This window comes from Platichthys flesus, chromosome 2 (assembly GCF_949316205.1).
Source record: "Platichthys flesus chromosome 2, fPlaFle2.1, whole genome shotgun sequence".
NCBI lineage: Eukaryota > Metazoa > Chordata > Actinopteri > Pleuronectiformes > Pleuronectidae > Platichthys > Platichthys flesus.
The window spans coordinates 1,330,871-1,347,480 of NC_084946.1; the positions used below are offsets into that span (position 1 = coordinate 1,330,871).

At 43.8% G+C, this 16,610-nt stretch overlaps 1 protein-coding gene across 1 annotated transcript in view; it reads right to left on the bottom strand.

Moving 5' to 3' along the window:
• LOC133974807 (receptor-type tyrosine-protein phosphatase gamma-like) overlaps positions 1–16,329 on the bottom strand; it is a 37,341-nt gene extending 21,012 nt beyond the window's left edge. The window contains exons 1-9 of the mRNA XM_062412578.1: positions 16,248–16,329; positions 14,388–14,479; positions 12,047–12,138; positions 6,364–6,460; positions 5,279–5,361; positions 4,932–5,066; positions 3,426–3,560; positions 2,877–3,052; positions 1,491–1,626 (exon numbers count right to left, since the gene is read on the bottom strand). Coding sequence (XP_062268562.1) covers positions 1,491–1,626; positions 2,877–3,052; positions 3,426–3,560; positions 4,932–5,066; positions 5,279–5,361; positions 6,364–6,460; positions 12,047–12,138; positions 14,388–14,479; positions 16,248–16,327 — 1,026 coding nt within the window. The 5' untranslated portion in view covers positions 16,328–16,329. The remainder of the gene's footprint in view (positions 1–1,490; positions 1,627–2,876; positions 3,053–3,425; positions 3,561–4,931; positions 5,067–5,278; positions 5,362–6,363; positions 6,461–12,046; positions 12,139–14,387; positions 14,480–16,247) is intronic.
• Positions 16,330–16,610: the final 281 nt, after the last annotated feature.

The window sequence follows — 16,610 nt, forward strand, 5'->3', positions numbered from 1 at the left end:
GTTAAAGTAATTGAATACAATTTTTTTTTGTTGGGCGCAGTTTTTGGCGCCCCCCTCTGAGTGGCGCCCTAGGCAACCGCCAACCGCCAATGTCGCCTGTAGGAAAGACCGGCCCTGCCCCACCCCCATCTGGCTCTCCTTTCTACAGCTCTATGCCACCCACCTCTACTCTTCCCCATTTACTCTGCCCACCCCAAACGGTCGAGGGAGAAGGCCACCCACACTGAGTCTGGTTCTGACAGATGTTTCTCCCAGTTAATGAGGGAGTTTTTTCTCTCCACAGTCACCATGCTTGCTCATTGTGGGAACTGTTGGGTTTCTCTACAAAACCTAAGGTCTCTACCTTATTCTGTTATGATTTGGCTCTTAAATTGGACTAAACGGAATATATTTTATAACAATCGATTCTTCATTTTGCCTTGGACCTTTTGTGTGAAGCACTTTTTAACCTTGTTAAGATAAGTGCTAGTGTTATCATTATTATTATTATGGTGAAGAAAAAGTGCTCACAATTGCCACGGGTATTGTTACAACCTTGAGGTTGTGTGGATCTCTCTCTCTCTCTCTCTCTCTCTCTCTCTCTCTCTCTCTCTCTCTCTCTCTCTCTCTCTCTCTCTCTCTCTCTCTCTCTCTCTCTCTCTCGTGATGATTGTGTGATGTGTGTCAGGTGTGTCTGTTCGAGTGGATGAGTTTCAGGTGTGTCTCTTTGAGTGGGTGGATGTGTTTACAGGGAGCGGATTGGTTCCAGCAGGGATGGAGGTGGATCGTATTTCCAGGATAAGAGGACGGTTCCCAAAGCTCCTGCGGTTCTCACTCCTCTTGCCACTGCCAGCAGGACCTCCAGCCGGACTCAACTTATGCAGCCGTCTGTAAATTGTTCTTTTGGTAACAGCCCATTCTTGGTAGGGGTGGGTAGCATTTTCGTTCGAACCATGTTTTCTCCTGTTTTGTTGGTGAGGAGTTAGGTCAGTATGATGTCTTTTGTTTTCTTTAATTTTGAGTAGGGAAGGTTAGGTTGTTTCGCCTTAGGGTTGTTTTCTGTTTGTTATTTTGCTGTAAGCCCACCCTGAAGCAAATGTGTCAATAAACACGAACGGGCTGTTAATTGTTGTGGCTGGTTCTTGGGAGTGTGGCAAGGGGGGGGGGAACTATTGTACCATGTTGCGATTATATTTACCCCTAGACAGGGTCGTAACACCTAGCCATCATTGAAACCCTATGGATGATGAAACAATATGTGAGGCATGGACCTCCAGTATCAGCAGGAGTGGATGATGAATAATTCAAACTGACAGATTAAGATGCAGGTTTGAATCATGTTGCTGTGCTTGTTTTAATACGTTTAATAAGGTACCAGCAGAAAAAAAGCTTTAAGCTTAACTCATCAGAGGAAACAATTAAGCCAGCAAATGTTTTTGTTGTCCATGTTCTAATAATGTACAACATGAAAACCAGATATTTGGTTCACACACAAACATGGATATACCAACCTCTGTCTGGACTAGGTAGTTGCGCTGGCTGCGTATGTGTTTGAGGAAGCTGAGTACATTAACTGTGCTCTTGTCTTTGAGCTGCTGCAGCATGCTGTTGATGACGATGTACGTCCCCGTCCGACCCACTCCAGCACTGCAACACAACACATGGAAACTGAGGACCAGCACAAACCAAATTACATTAGAGGTAATGATGGACTCAGACATGAAACAGGGAAGTTGCAATTACATTGATTTAATCTGCTATGTCACTGTATTTGCCGGAGCATCCATATTGCTTAGCAGAACTTTTGGCGTCTATATTCACAGTATCTAAAGATGGAAAGATTTGTAATGCGTTAATTTTTCATTAAAAATTTGAAATTTATGTGATACAATATGCAAATCCACATAAAGTCCAAGTCTAGCAGCAATTAAGGTATTTAATGAGCACATATTGATAAAGAGAGATTACAATGCAAAATGGTCCTTGTAAAAAATACACTTCTTTGCTCAGTTTATAAATAAATCCCATCCCTTATGCCGGATCTGGTTGATTTCAATGACTGAGACCAAATCATTTTCAGCTGTCCAGAACTGAGAAATTAAGATGAAATAATTATGTGAAAACAGCTGGGAAGTTTTGCTCAACTTTTGAATGTGAAGGCAGTCTGAATGGGATGAGGCACTGTCTGCTACTGTGTGTGTGTGTGTGTGTGTGTGTGTACACAACATGGATCCTGTGTGTGTGGGTGGGTGTGTGTGTGTGTGTGTGTGTACACAACATGGATCCTGTGTGTGTGTGGGTGTGTGTGGGTGTGTGTGTGTGTGTACAACATGGATCCTGTGTGTTTGTGTGTGTGGGTGTGTGTGTGCGACCATAACAGATGTTAGTAATGAGTGGTGTGCCTGCAGCCACAGCAATTGGGCAGTCACATCACCCACCCACCACCACCAATAACCTGTAAACACTGCCTGCATTAATGTAAAAATACAAATTATAATAGCGATCGCAGGTTTACTGCTGCTGCTTAGTGAGATAGGAAGTTAAAGCTGCAGCAAAAACAACTATTTAATGGGAAAAGCACAAACACATTGGTGTTACCAGCTGTATTTTTATTTGTCATACATATCTCTGCTACTTCAATTTGAATAATGTCTCATTTTTGCAGATGTTATGGCAGTGAAAAGCTTAAATAATTAGAGGGTGGAATTAATGCCTTTGTTTTACAATAATAATGACAGACAGAATGACCAGTGTTCTTCTCTCTTGAAAAGGGATTTGCATTCATAGACTCATTATCCAAGACCTAGATTATCAAAATACTCTTTTTAATGTGTACATTGAGCACACAGTGTGAGGAAGGACGTTAAAATGAAGTGAAAGTAGAACAGAGACATCACCTGCAGTGAACAAGCATGGGCCCCATATCAGGCATCTGAGCCCCTGAGGATCTTCGGACAAATGTGAGGACAGGCAGTGTGTACTCTGGGACACCCATGTCTGGCCACTGGGTGTAATGATACTGGAGCACTGTGCGTTCATTCTGGGCCCCTGCCTTGGAGCTCCCCCTCCCACCCTGGATGCAAGAGAAGAAGGAAAAGAAGACGGAAGATATGTTTGTTAGAATAGATATAATTAAAGACAACATGGAATTGGTAGCATTAACTTTCACCCCAATTGATTTATGAAAACTCAAGACTGAATAGATCCTATCATCTCTTCAGTGAAATTAAATCATGACTTTCAAATTACAATAGCAGCAGAATAAAGGGAACATGGATCCTGAAAGCTAGATAACATCCTTTCACTATTTTCAGTCTCAATCGTTGATAATGATAACAAATATCAAATCAATCATATCTAATTAATGCCATCTTCAAAATGAAAACCAGATGTTCAACCTCGACCTGTCCAGACAGGAAGTCCCACCTCCTGTCTGTTATTCTCACCTTTTTGACTTGAGTGTTGCGCAGTGTGAAGCAGCGAACAGTGTGGCAGGCATGAACCTTGGTGCTTTTCAGGGATACTACCATGTTGCCGTACTCTTCACTGTTTTCTGTTGGCCAGTACTGGTCACATTTTCTCTGTGTTGCACAAACACACACACAGACACAGACACAGACACACACACAGACACGGACAAGTTAAAATTCAGTTACCTGATGAACCCCTGCCCCCTTCAGGACTCTACAGCACACTAAAATGAACACAGCGTCCATATACAGGAACATCCATCCATTAACCTCAGGCAGCTGTGTGAAGTACCTACATAAAATAACCCAAGCAACAGGACACTACAGGTTCATCCACTTTTCTCAAAGTGGACACATTCACTTGCCCCAGCAGGAAAACCTTGTTTCACATTATTGATGGCTTGGCTATTAAAGTGAGCGAGCATGCACAACACCAGGTTCTCATCCATATCTGTGTTATACGCCTAAAATGGTGCTATAGAGATGTGTACATATATCTGAATTAAAATATCTTGATAATGTGAACCTGCACAGAAACTATTAACACTTTGGAGAGAGATGGTCGAAGTAGAGATTTGTATTTATGATATATATAAAGACACTATAAATTATAATCTATATTTTTATAATCTGTAATTCTAAATCTATAATCTATTATAAATACAATTTAATTATCTTTCTCACAGGTTAAGCTTCAAATATCAAACTAATAAATCATATATCCACAGTGTGACACTGAGGCCAGTTGTATTGTGCTTGTGTTCCGCAGAAGCTTATTATATTATGATGAAAATCCTAATCTGTAATTCATTATTAAATTAACAAATAAAAAATCGAGCACAAGGTCTACAATCTTGTACTTCTGCCAAGGACTGCACCAGAATGTGTCAGCTGGTAGATTCTGTCTCTCCTTTCCATAATAATCAGCCTTAATATCCTGAGTTCTCTTCATCTACACTACATTCTCTGATACAATTATCAGCAAATTGCATCCAATTTCATTGTAGAACTGGAAACATGTCTTTGGGTAGATTTCTTACAAAACCTTTTAACTCTGTGAATATCTGAGCAGTTACACATTGTGCTGCTACTCACAAGGTAAATCATCTGCCTTCTTCTCTCTCCTCATTTCTAACCTGCACTCAGCTTACTGTGACTTCAACCTGCATATGTTCCATATCATTATTCTGTATATGCCTAACAAATGACCAATGGTGAGCATCAGGGCCTGAGATTCAACTGGTTGGGCCATACTCTGACACCGTTAAGCACTGAAATGTACTGTGAGGTTTCATGAAACATTTCAGGATGGCTTTCCATTTCTGCTCCAGAAACAAAACGTATAAATTATAAATTGTAGATGGCTGGACATAAGTACATGCTGATCACTATATCATCCGTAGAAGATAAAACATTGCAACAAATCTTCAAACCTCGTCCAATCCAAAAACACACTGCACCTGAGTCAGCATCAGCACTTACCCTTCCTTTTTCAACTAAGTTGGTGATCATGACAATGACACCCGTATTCTGTTCCCATACCATCCTCCAGAAGTCCTCATAAGTGGACTTGAGAGGTCCCTGGGCGGCAATATAGGCTTTAGGCTTATTATAACCCTGATGAATGAAGAGTGGAGAGGTAGACCATTAGTATGGCGATATGTGGCATAAAAATTATACAATTATTAAAAAATTCTTCCAAAGTGTCTTAGATACATTTCAGATTTTTGTATACCTGCAGTCATCTTCTCCAAAATGATTGTCATTATCCTGCGTACACACACACACACACACACCAGTATTCTAGATTCCCCAGTGGAAGCACTCACGTCTACATAGTTGGCATTGATGTAGTCTGTGTGTTTGGAGTCCCTCCCAGCCAGTAGCCTCAGCCTCACCCTGCTGTGGTCATCTTAGGAGGAAACAATGAGCAGTAAAACAGTTAGACTGAAACCTATCCTTAGCCCCAACACAGTGCTTTCCATGTAACGTCCACGCCCTGCCAAGACACCAACCAGAAAGCACATTAACCTTTGTACTTAAAACATTGCTCAATGTGCCTGTCCCCTGCCTCCAGCACACACTTTAATAAATACAAGACTGAGCTAATTCCGGCCAAAGTCAATATATGAGACATGTGAGACCAATACCCTCAAGCCCCAGGCCTGTGTGTTGGGTTTTAGCTAACAGAGCTTGTCTTAAATTGTTGTTGGTTGGTCTGTAACAACTCACAGATATACTTTGTGTTTTGCTTTGACATGATTGAGTATTTGGTAAGATTATTCATGGTCCCACAAGATAGCAACGATTCATCAAGTATTTGTGCAACTATATATCTGAGACAAACATCCATGAATATATGGCTAAGAATCTATTGGGTACAAGATATGTCTCCTTCAGTGGGGAAATGAACGATTCCTGGAAATCTGTAATTCCAGGAAGTTTAACCTTCGCAAGATGTTAACTGTCAATATTCTTGGACCCCAGAGGACCCCTACTGATTTTGACGATTCACCTTTAATAATCAGTGTTCAGTGTTTCAACTAACTGATATCTTTATTGTTATTCTGATTCAGTTCAGTTACATTTGTTTGCGGTTTTATCTTGATCACGGCAAGTGTTTACCATTATAAATATTAATGAGTTAAATGAAAAAAAAAAAACGAACTGATATTAAATTAAAACTGCCACTGACTGTGGTTGAAGTGGCTCTGAACAGATTTTCAGTGGAATGTGGTGTGATTCATAAGGTCTAAGGGAGACAGGGTGAAATTTAAGAAAACAGCAGCAGGAGAAGAGTCACTGTCAGAGCTGTGACAGCGTCCTACTTCCACTGAGGCAGTTTAAAGTACACCAGCCATAGATACATTCAGTAATTTTGTTATAGTGGTTAATAAATAAAGTGTGTACTCACAGGCCACTATGTTGATGTATCTGTTTTTGTGCTTGTTGTCAGGGTGGTTGGAGTGCTCTGATGTGATCTTCATATCAGCAGTGCACCGTTGAACAGCCTGGGGAGGAACACACACACACATTCTGACATGTCATTCCAATGCGTTTGTACACTTGTGTCAAAATGTTCCATTTCTTGAACATTAACTGTGGATGTCCATTGTCCCCATAGGATGAATCCTACTTTTTTTCAAGATATGACTTAGTTGTGTAAGGTACCTTACTTAATGTAAATTGTATTCTAACTGTTATGTCTCTCCCCAAAAGACTGCTCTCCTAGTTCTACCTGTTAGGGCTGATTCCAGCTTCTTCAGCCCCTCATTCTCTGTCATTCTTCTCTTTGGTGACAGCAGGTGTTTCTTTCTTCATACCTCCTAGTCGAGCAACATTCCTTGCATGATAATTAATCTATTTTCATGACCCGAGGCATTAGTGCAGCATGTTGGAAAGTAACAGGCCCTGGACTTGGCTCAGACCCTTGTGTCATTCACTCTGGAGCTTTACAGGCCAATCAACTTGTTGTATCACTATTAAACATGGATTTATCATCCTACTTGGGATGAGGCTTTATTTGGGGTGAAGCAGACTTCCCCTTTGAGCACATGTGAGAGGCTGCAGGTATGACTGGAAAAGGTTTGACTGGAGTTGGTATATCCACTGTACAATTTATATGACAGATTGAATGATGAGGGTCAAAGCTTTGCGAAGATGAGGCCTGGTCTGAAAAGTTTATTTAGGATCTGTAATGTGATCAAATCGAATACAGTCTAGCTCCTGCAACATGAAGCAGTGGATGCTACGATTAATTATTGTGCACAATTAGCCTGCAATGACCCTCATTATAATTTTCAGTTTTGTCAGGACTGTGGCAGAAAGGTATTGAGCCTCTCATATGATCCCACACTGGACTTAAATGAACTTCAGTGATCTCGTCAGCTGCAAACATTATTGCTCAAACTTCGTTATCATTTTGAAAAAGTTTGTGGTCAAATATATTTCATAAAATGTTCAACTAACTTAGCACTTTGTGTGGTACCAAAGGGATGACAACATTCATCCAAAAGATATTTTGTTTTGTGCTTTGGTGGTGGCAATGGAGTCTGACACACTGTTTAACAGGTCGCATAACAGACTGCATATCTGAAAAATGACTCCTGTGTATAAGCTGACTGAGAGGTCATGTACATGTCATGTGCGATCCTGCGATAACATGATGTTTATGTGGGTTGATACAAGGTGAAGTAAATGTTTTATTCATCTTATCTGATAACCACAGTGTGGGTGTATTTCCTCTGAGCATGTTTAAAATATGTTTCTTCTGAAAGCTCTTTCCAGCATCCTGGGAAAACTGGGGCACAGGAAGAAAGGGGAGGGGACACAAAGGTACTTTGTGAGGGGCTCTGCTTTTCTAGATAAGTAACTCATTCAGGGGCTCCTGCTCAGCCAACCCCCTTTTCTATTTCTAGGAAGAGCATGGTGATGGACTGCAGAGGGACCGGAGAATATTGTGACAGACCACAAACACCGAGGGAGCTATAATTGGTGTGATGAAGCAAGCAAGCGGGGTAATTAAAATAAATTGCACATCATGGAAACTTCCCTGTCGTTTTCACTGCAATAACCATAATCATTCAGTATGCAGTATGGTCTACATTATCTCTCACCATCTCTGCTTTTAATATTTATTTGACATGGGAGTGCATTTAAGCCCATATTTTCTTCCCCTTCAAGATTAAATACACAAGGGAAACACTCCTGAATGAATCAACGATATTTTTTAATGAGCAGACATTTGAGTTTTATGAGTGCGTACTCCTTCTCCTGGAACCGTCACCTTATCGTGGTGGAGAGGTTTGCGTGTCCCTATGAACCTGAGGGCTGTGTTGTCTGGAGCCTTGTGCTCCTGGTAGGGTCTCTCATGGCAGAGTGGTCTCAGGTGAGGGGCCAGACTAAGAATGGTTCAAAAAAACCTCAATGAATAACGGAAGGAGAGGAGATGTGTCCCGGCCCGGGGGAAGCCCGGGGCCCCCGTCTGGAGCTAGGCCCAGACGGAGGGCTCGATGGCGAGCGCCTGGTGGCCGGGTTTGCCACGGAGCCCGGTCAGGCATAGCCCGAACAAACTACGTGGCACCCACCCTCTCTTCATCCCATGGGCCCACCACCTGTGGGAAGACCCGTTGGGGTCGGGTGCGCAGCCACATGGGTGGCAGCGAAGGTCAGGGGTCTCGACGGACCAGACCCGGGCGGCAGAAGCTGGCTCTGGGGACGTGGAACATCACCTCGCTGTGGGGAAAGGAACCGGAGCTTGTGAGGGAGGTGGAGCGCTATCAGTTAGATCTGGTGGGGCTTACCTCCACGCACAGTCTCAGCTCTGGTACCGTACTCCTGGATAAGGGTTGGACTCTATTCTTCTCCGGAGTTGCCAAGGGCGTGAGGCGCCGGGCGGGTGTGGGGATACTCATAAATCCCCGGCTGAGCGCCGCGGTGTTGGAGTTTACCCCGGTAGACGAGAGGGTCGCCTCCCTGCGCCTAAGGGTTGTAGGGGGGAAAACTCTGACTGTTGTTTGTGCTTATGCACCAAACAGCAGCTCAGAGTACTCGGCCTTCTTGGAGACCCTGAATGGAGTCCTGTATGGGGCTCCAATAGGGGACTCCGTAGTTCTGCTGGGTGACTTCAACGCCCACGTGGGCAACGATGGAGACACCTGGAGAGGCGTGGTGGGGAGGAACGGCCTCCCTGATCTAAACCCGAGCGGTCGTTTGTTATTGGACTTCTGTGCTAGTCATGGATTATCCATAACAAACACCATGTTCGAACATAAGGGTGCTCATAAGTGTACCTGGTACCAGAGTACCCTAGGCCGAAGATCAATGATCGATTTTGTGATTGCGTCATCTGGTCTGAGGCCGCATGTTTTGGACACTCGGGTAAAGAGAGGGGCGGAACTGTCAACCGACCACCATCTGGTTGTGAGTTGGATCAGGGAATGGGGGAAATTTCCGGATAGACCTGGTAAGCCCAAACGAGTAGTGCGGGTGAACTGGGAACGTCTGGAGGAGGCCCCCGTCCTAGGTATCTTCAACTCACACTTCCGGCGGAGTTTTTCTGGCATTCTTGTGGAGGTTGGGGGCATTGAGCCAGAGTGGGCGGTGTTCAAAGCCTCCATTGCTGAAGCTGCGGTGGCTAGCTGTGGCCTCAGGGTCTTAGGCTCCTCAAGGGGCGGTAACCCTCGGACACCGTGGTGGACACCGTAGGTCAGGGAAGCCGTCCGATTGAAGAAGGAGGCCTTCCGGGATATGATATCCTGGAGGACTCCGGACTCGGTTGCAGGGTACCGACAGGCCCGAAGGGCTGCAGCTGCTGCCGTGTCGGAGGCTAAGCAGCGGGTGTGGGAGAAGTTCGGAGAGGCCATGGAAAAGGACTTTCGGTCGGCACCAAAGTGTTTCTGGAAGACTATCCGGCACCTCAGGAGGGGGAAACGGGGAACCATCCAAGCTGTGTACAGTAAGGATGGGACTCTGTTGACCTCAACTGAGGAGGTCGTCGGACGTTGGAAGGAACACTTTGAGGAACTCCTGAATCCGAATAACACGCCCTCTATGTTGGAGGCAGAGCTCGAGGTTGATGGTGTTTCGTCGTCAATTTCCCTGGTGGAGGTCACTGAGGTAGTCAAACATCTCCGCAGTGGCAAAGCCCCAGGGATTGATGAGATCCAGCCAGAAATGCTAAAGGCTCTGGGTGTTGAGGGGCTGTCATGGTTGACACGCCTACTCAACATCGCGTGGGAGTTAGGTACAGTGCCAAAGGAGTGGCAAACCGGGGTGGTGGTTCCCCTGTTCAAAAAGGGGGACCAGAGAGTGTGTACCAATTACCGGGGTATCACTCTTCTCAGCCTCCCTGGTGAAGTCTACTCCAAGGTGCTGGAAAGGAGGGTTCGGCCGATCGTCGAACCTCAGATTTAAGAGGAACAATGCGGTTTTCGCCCCGGACGTGGAACTACGGACCAGCTCTTCACTCTCGCAAGGATCCTGGAGGGGGCCTGGGAGTATGCCCATCCGGTCCACTTGTGTTTTGTGGATCTGGAGAAGGCGTATGACCGGGTCCCCCGGGAGAAACTGTGGGAGGTGCTGCGGGAGTATGGGGTAAGGGGGTCTCTCCTCAGGGCCATCCAATCTCTGTACTCCCAAAGCGAGAGCTGTGTTTGGGTCCTCGGCAGCCAGTCAGTTTCGTTCTCAGTGGGTGCTGGTCTCCGCCAGGGCTGCGCCTTGTCACCAATCCTGTTTGTGATATACATGGACAGGCTATCGAGGCGTAGTCGTGGTGGGGAGGGGTTGCAGTTCGGTGGTCTGAGGATCTCGTCACTGCTTTTTGCGGATGATGTGGTCCTCATTGGATCATCGGCTTGTGACCTTCAGCACTCACTGGATCGGCTGGCGGCCGAGTGTGAAGCGGCTGGGATGAGGATCAGCACCGCTAAATCTGAGGCCATGACTCTTAGCAGGAAACCGATGGATTGCTTACTATGGGTAGGAAATGAGTCCTTAGCCCAAGTGAAGGAGTTTAAGTACCTCAGGGTCTTGTTCGCGAGTGAGGGTACTATGGAGCATGAGATTGGCCGGAGAATCGGAGCAGCGGGGGCGGTATTGCGTTCGCTTTACTGTACCGTTGTAACGAAAAGAGAGCTGAGCCGCAAGGCAAAGCTCTCGATCTACCGGTCGATCTTCGTTCCTATCCTCACCTATGGTCATGAGGGCTGGGTGATGACCGAAAGGACGAGATCGCGGGTACAAGCGGCCGAGATGAGTTTTCTCAGAAGGGTGGCTGGCGTCTCCCTAAGGGATAGGGTGAGAAGCTCAGTCATCCGTGAGGAACTCGGATTAGAGCCGCTGCTCCTTTACTTAGAAAGGAGTCAGCTGAGGTGGTTCGGGCATCTGGTAAGGATGCCCACTGGGCGCCTCCCTTGGGAGGTTTTTCAGGCACGTCCAGTGGGGAGGAGACCTCAGGGAAGACCCAGGACTAGGTGGAGAGATTATATCTCAACACTGGCCTGGGAACGCCTTGGGATCCCCCCGTCAGAGCTGGTCAATGTGGCCCGGGAAAGGGAAGTCTGGGGCCCCCTGCTTGAGCTGCTCCCCCCGCGACCCGACCCCGGATAAGCGGATGACGATGAGTGATGAGTGAGTTAGTGCGTACTCTTGTACTGTGAATAATATGCAGATTAGAGCTTTAGAACTACAGTGGGAATAGGAACAATTACGTGTCTGAGCTAAAAAAATTTACTATGGTGGTAGCCTGCTCTTATACATTATTTCACTCGTTTATCTCTCATGAACTGATAGTGTGTGTTTTCATGTGAAGATTTAAGAATTCAATGAAGGACTGGAGTAGTGTGAAAAAGATGAGCACTTGAGACAGTGCTCATGCACTGTACTGAGGTTTATGTTGCTATTATTTTTGTCTTAGGGACTAACTGACAGTCTGAAAGAAATACTAGATGCCACTTTCATACCAGCCTTTAACAGATTTTGTATGAAACCTGAGCTCCCCTCAGCTTTACAGAACTTGGCAGACAGTTTCAGTTTAAGACCTCCTTCATTGTTACCTTGCCTGGTTTGGTTTGCATTTACAACACTTTACTGCTTACCTCAAAATCCTCTGAGAATCCATGTTGGTTATTTGAGTACAGTTCAGAGATGTGTTTTATGAACTGCCTGACTGGAATGGCTTCCATGTCATCTGTAAGAGATGAGAGCAGGGTTAAAACATGAGCAAGTGCTGGTACAGGGCCACTTGTATATTTGTAAAAATATATTTTTCAAAATAGACATGTATGAATATATCTCTTTCTCCCTTTGGCTTTATTGAGAAACCAAAAATCCTCTGTTGTAACATTGGTGGAACAAGATAGAAATCTGAAATCTTTACTGACAAGACCGGGCGGACTGTACTGAAGAAGCCTCATGGATGAGAGATGTAACATTTCACTTAATCACATGTTGAGTTAGTCATCTCGTTCCTGCAACCTTAAGACTTAATACATCTTGATATCGTAATATTTTTCCCCCAACAAATGGCACCCGTGACAGAGACTGCATGGGAAACAGAAATTGGTGGTTTATTCCATGTTCTTCCAGTTTAAAAAGATAAATAATTAATATGACTGGGTTTAGGGCAAATTTAGTATTTTTTGTTGTTAAGGTGTTTTGACACAGGACTGGAGCACATGTTTCATCTGATAACAAACAGCTGCGAAGTGGTAGCTGTTCTTCCGGATGCTGAACTCGAGCCACATGAATGAAGCCGGTTCACTGAAAAAACATGACACATAAGCCCTCACAGCTTCCTACAATTTAGTCTTCATCAAATATTAATGACAAACACTGGCTCACTTTCACTTTGTGTCTTCAACATTATTTGTGTGTAAGTAAACACAGCTGGCTGCTGTGAGTTACATGGAGAGGTCTGTAACCAGTTAGCTGCATGGATAACTTAAATAATAATAAATAAATCTGTTTTTATTGCTTTGACATATTTCACAGACAGCACACTCCTTTTCCTCCATGACATCTATCTATCTATCTATCTATCTATCTATCTATCTATCTATCTATCTATCTATCTATCTATCTATCTATCTATCTATCTATCTATCTATCTATCTATCTATCTATCTATCTATCATACACTGTCCATCAGTCTTTATCTGTCTGCCTGTCTGTATCTGTCTGTCCCTCTTTCCATCTATCTGTCTGTCTGTCTATCTATCTATCCAGAGTACTAGGTAATATAACAAATTATACTGAGGTTACGTCTGTGTGTGTGTGTGTTGAGTTTAAGGCTCGGTGAGTAGTTGGTTTTAAATCCAGCAGAAGGTCTTAAAGAGGATTCTGGAGTGTGCAAAGCTTTAGGTCTGAGCTTTTTGAGACAATTAACACTGCTGACATATGGTAAGATAACACGTCCCTGTCTGTCTGCTGCCATAAATCTGCTGCCCTCACGGTGTGTCTTTCTGTACAGGAGGGTCTGTAAAATTATGAGGCTTCCAACACTCACTGTATCTGTACTTCTAGGAGCCTGTTCCTGCTGGGGATGTGTAAATGGGCCACATGCAGGAGCTCTCAACTGATTTGACTGGGTTTGGACCAGTTAAAGAGCGGTTTCTAAGATTTGAGTATGTGTGTTTGGTAACTGGGGAATGGTGCCTATAGCCTCTCTCCCCCCTCTCTCATGCACAAAATCACTCATTGACTGACTCTCCACAGTAAGGATGTTTGATATGATTTTAAAATAATACCCTATTCACTTTGCAAGAACCGATCAAATACACACATTGAGAATTCACATACTCCATATTTGCGTTTACTACTACACATGTGCATTGAGAGTAGACTTCAGGCACCATGGTCACCATGTATGATTCATGTCGCCAAATTATGGTGCAACATTTAATATCCTATTAAGATAGAGCTTATGCAAAATACTTGATTTATATCTTTAGAAGTTGTTCAAGTGAATGTAGGCAACTGGAGGAGAAGTCGCTGTGTGAACACAGCAGGGGATCCTCCGCTGGATTCACTGCGAGCAAGTGGGGGGGGGGTTGATATCATACACATAGAAGACACCGACAAACATGTCAGGAGAGTTTATGGTGATGAGAGCTGACGACAGGCTGTTTGGTCAACGGAAGATGACACCAGTTGGCTCTTCACACTGGCTTATGACCTCAGACCTCGGATCCAAAAACCGCCCTGACCTACAACCCCACATAGTGGAAGACCACCTAGCTAACACTGTGGAGACACACTGCACCAAAATACAGTAGAAAGATGCAATTGAGGTCGTACAGCTCTTATAATTCACACCACAGCAGAGGTTTCAGTACCTTACCTTATATTTAGAGAGCAATAGGCAAGCAATGAAACAACTAAAAGGGTTTATCAGGCAGGCAGTTTACTACAGTAAATGTACATTATACAAGTTCTAACCTGGGATGTGGATGACAGGGATCGTCTCATTGGGCACCACTCTGGGTGAATCGCTGTCCTCCACATAGAAATGGGCTGTCTGGAAACAACGCCTGGCAGAAAGACAGAGAGATCCCATTTTATAACTTTAGTGGTTCTTGGTAAACACATTCACCATCTTTACATGATTGATGTTGGTTAGAAAAACAGTTGGCTACCAAAATTTATCTGAATCTTATTCACAGAAAGGGTAAACCAGAGAAATAGGTCAGTGTGAAAGAGCCAATAGCACTGGGACCATTTTGTCTGGACACAAACTATTGATATTTTTGGTGAGGAGGAGCAGGTTTGGCCTGGGCTTCAGTCCTCTGACAAACCCCTTAACAAATCTGGTCCTGACCTGGACATCAGCTAGACAGCATGATGCAGGTCATCTTTCAGAGTCAGAGATCATCACGTTTGTGTGTGTGTGTGTGTGGAGAGAGAGAGAGCAAGGGAGAGCGAAAGAGAGACTTAGTAATGGCAGTCAGCAATATAGTGCTCCTCCCCTCAAAGTAAAAATAAAATGTAGAAATAGACTCTGAACTCCTGCACGCACAAACACACACACACACACACACACACACACACACATACACACAGTATGTGTTTGAAGTTAGAGACTGTACGAAGAAGCTGTGATAGGAAAGTGTTCAGCTGCAGTAAGAGTCATATCATGTATGTGAAAATTCACAAATGTGATGTTTTACATTAGAATGGTGTAAACTGGAGATCTGCACCAGATATTTGGAGTTGACAAGAACTTAAAATACAGCAGATAGAAACAGGAGAGGAGTCACTTGAGTCCCTCTCTTAAAAATGAAAATAGAGGTAGAGTAGCAGCAGTTACTATATATCTAACTGTCAGGCACCTTTTATGAGATAGTCTGCACGGCAGCAGATGAGATCTGTTTGTATAAAACAAATTAACACTTTTTCTGTGTAATTTAATTGCACATGTACTAATAAGTAAGGAAACATTGTGTTACCACCTAAACAAACATTTTATCGGTTGAAAATGAACTACAACTACGGAAGGAGATTTAATTTGGGCCTGACAAAATCATTAGTGTCTTGAAATGTTACAGATATGTTCTAAAGTCAGTATATTTCCCAATGTGGATGTGCATCTGACCAGATATTTTTTTGAATACTAAATAAATCAATTGCAATATCTTGACTACAACTCTGAATAACTACCTCATGGTAGCGGATGTAACGATAAGGGGATCATTCTAATGCAACAAAAATACATTCTTAGTTACAGGTTATTACACACAAATAATAACAGATTTATGGATACCATATTCCATTGCTCTTCTTAAATCTAACACACTGAACCTTTAAGCTTTGATTATTTTATGGGAATGAACTGCTGCCCATAAAGCACCAGACCAGAAAGCCTTCATGTGGGATTTTCAAGACAAGGCAGAACAAACTACCCTCAACTAGAAAGGAAGCCTTGATGAATGGTGGCTGATGGTAACCTGATTCTATCAAACACATCGCACCACTGTATTTGTGACATTTTGGTATTACATACATTCATTCCACCAAAAATAAATTACAGAATCATAAGCAAATATTATTTACATCATTCAGACATTAATTAAAAAATAGCAGTGAAACAGCAATGTTTTCATGATATAGCAGAAACACAGAATCATTACAAATGCACTATAGTGTAATCCATGAGAACTTTATGTGACCTGTTTTCTATTCAACAACTACACAAAACCAAATGACAGTGTGTGCTACCACCTACCCTTTGTGGAGTCCTCATCTACTACTATCGCCTCCTGTGACAACAACAATTACTAAGTGTTTTCAGACCCTCCCTACCTGTATTTGATACAGAGCAGAGAGTAGAGAGCGTTCATCCTGGTGAACAAGTGGCGGAGAGAGCAGACGGTCTGCCACATACATGCTGCTAACCTGAACTGACAGCCAGTGTACACAGAAGGAGGGAATACAGAGGGAGGGCTTTCCTAACAAGGCATGAAGGGGGCTGGTCCCTCGCAGTCACACACACACACACACACACACACACACACACACAAAAGACACTTTTAGAGCCATTATGTAGATTTGGAACCATAACAATTCACCTAAAAAATCTGCTCTTTTTCAATCGAGGACACAGCTTTTGTCTCCACTTTGACACGCCATTCCCAATTAACTGGTCTCTAAACTGACATAAGTCCC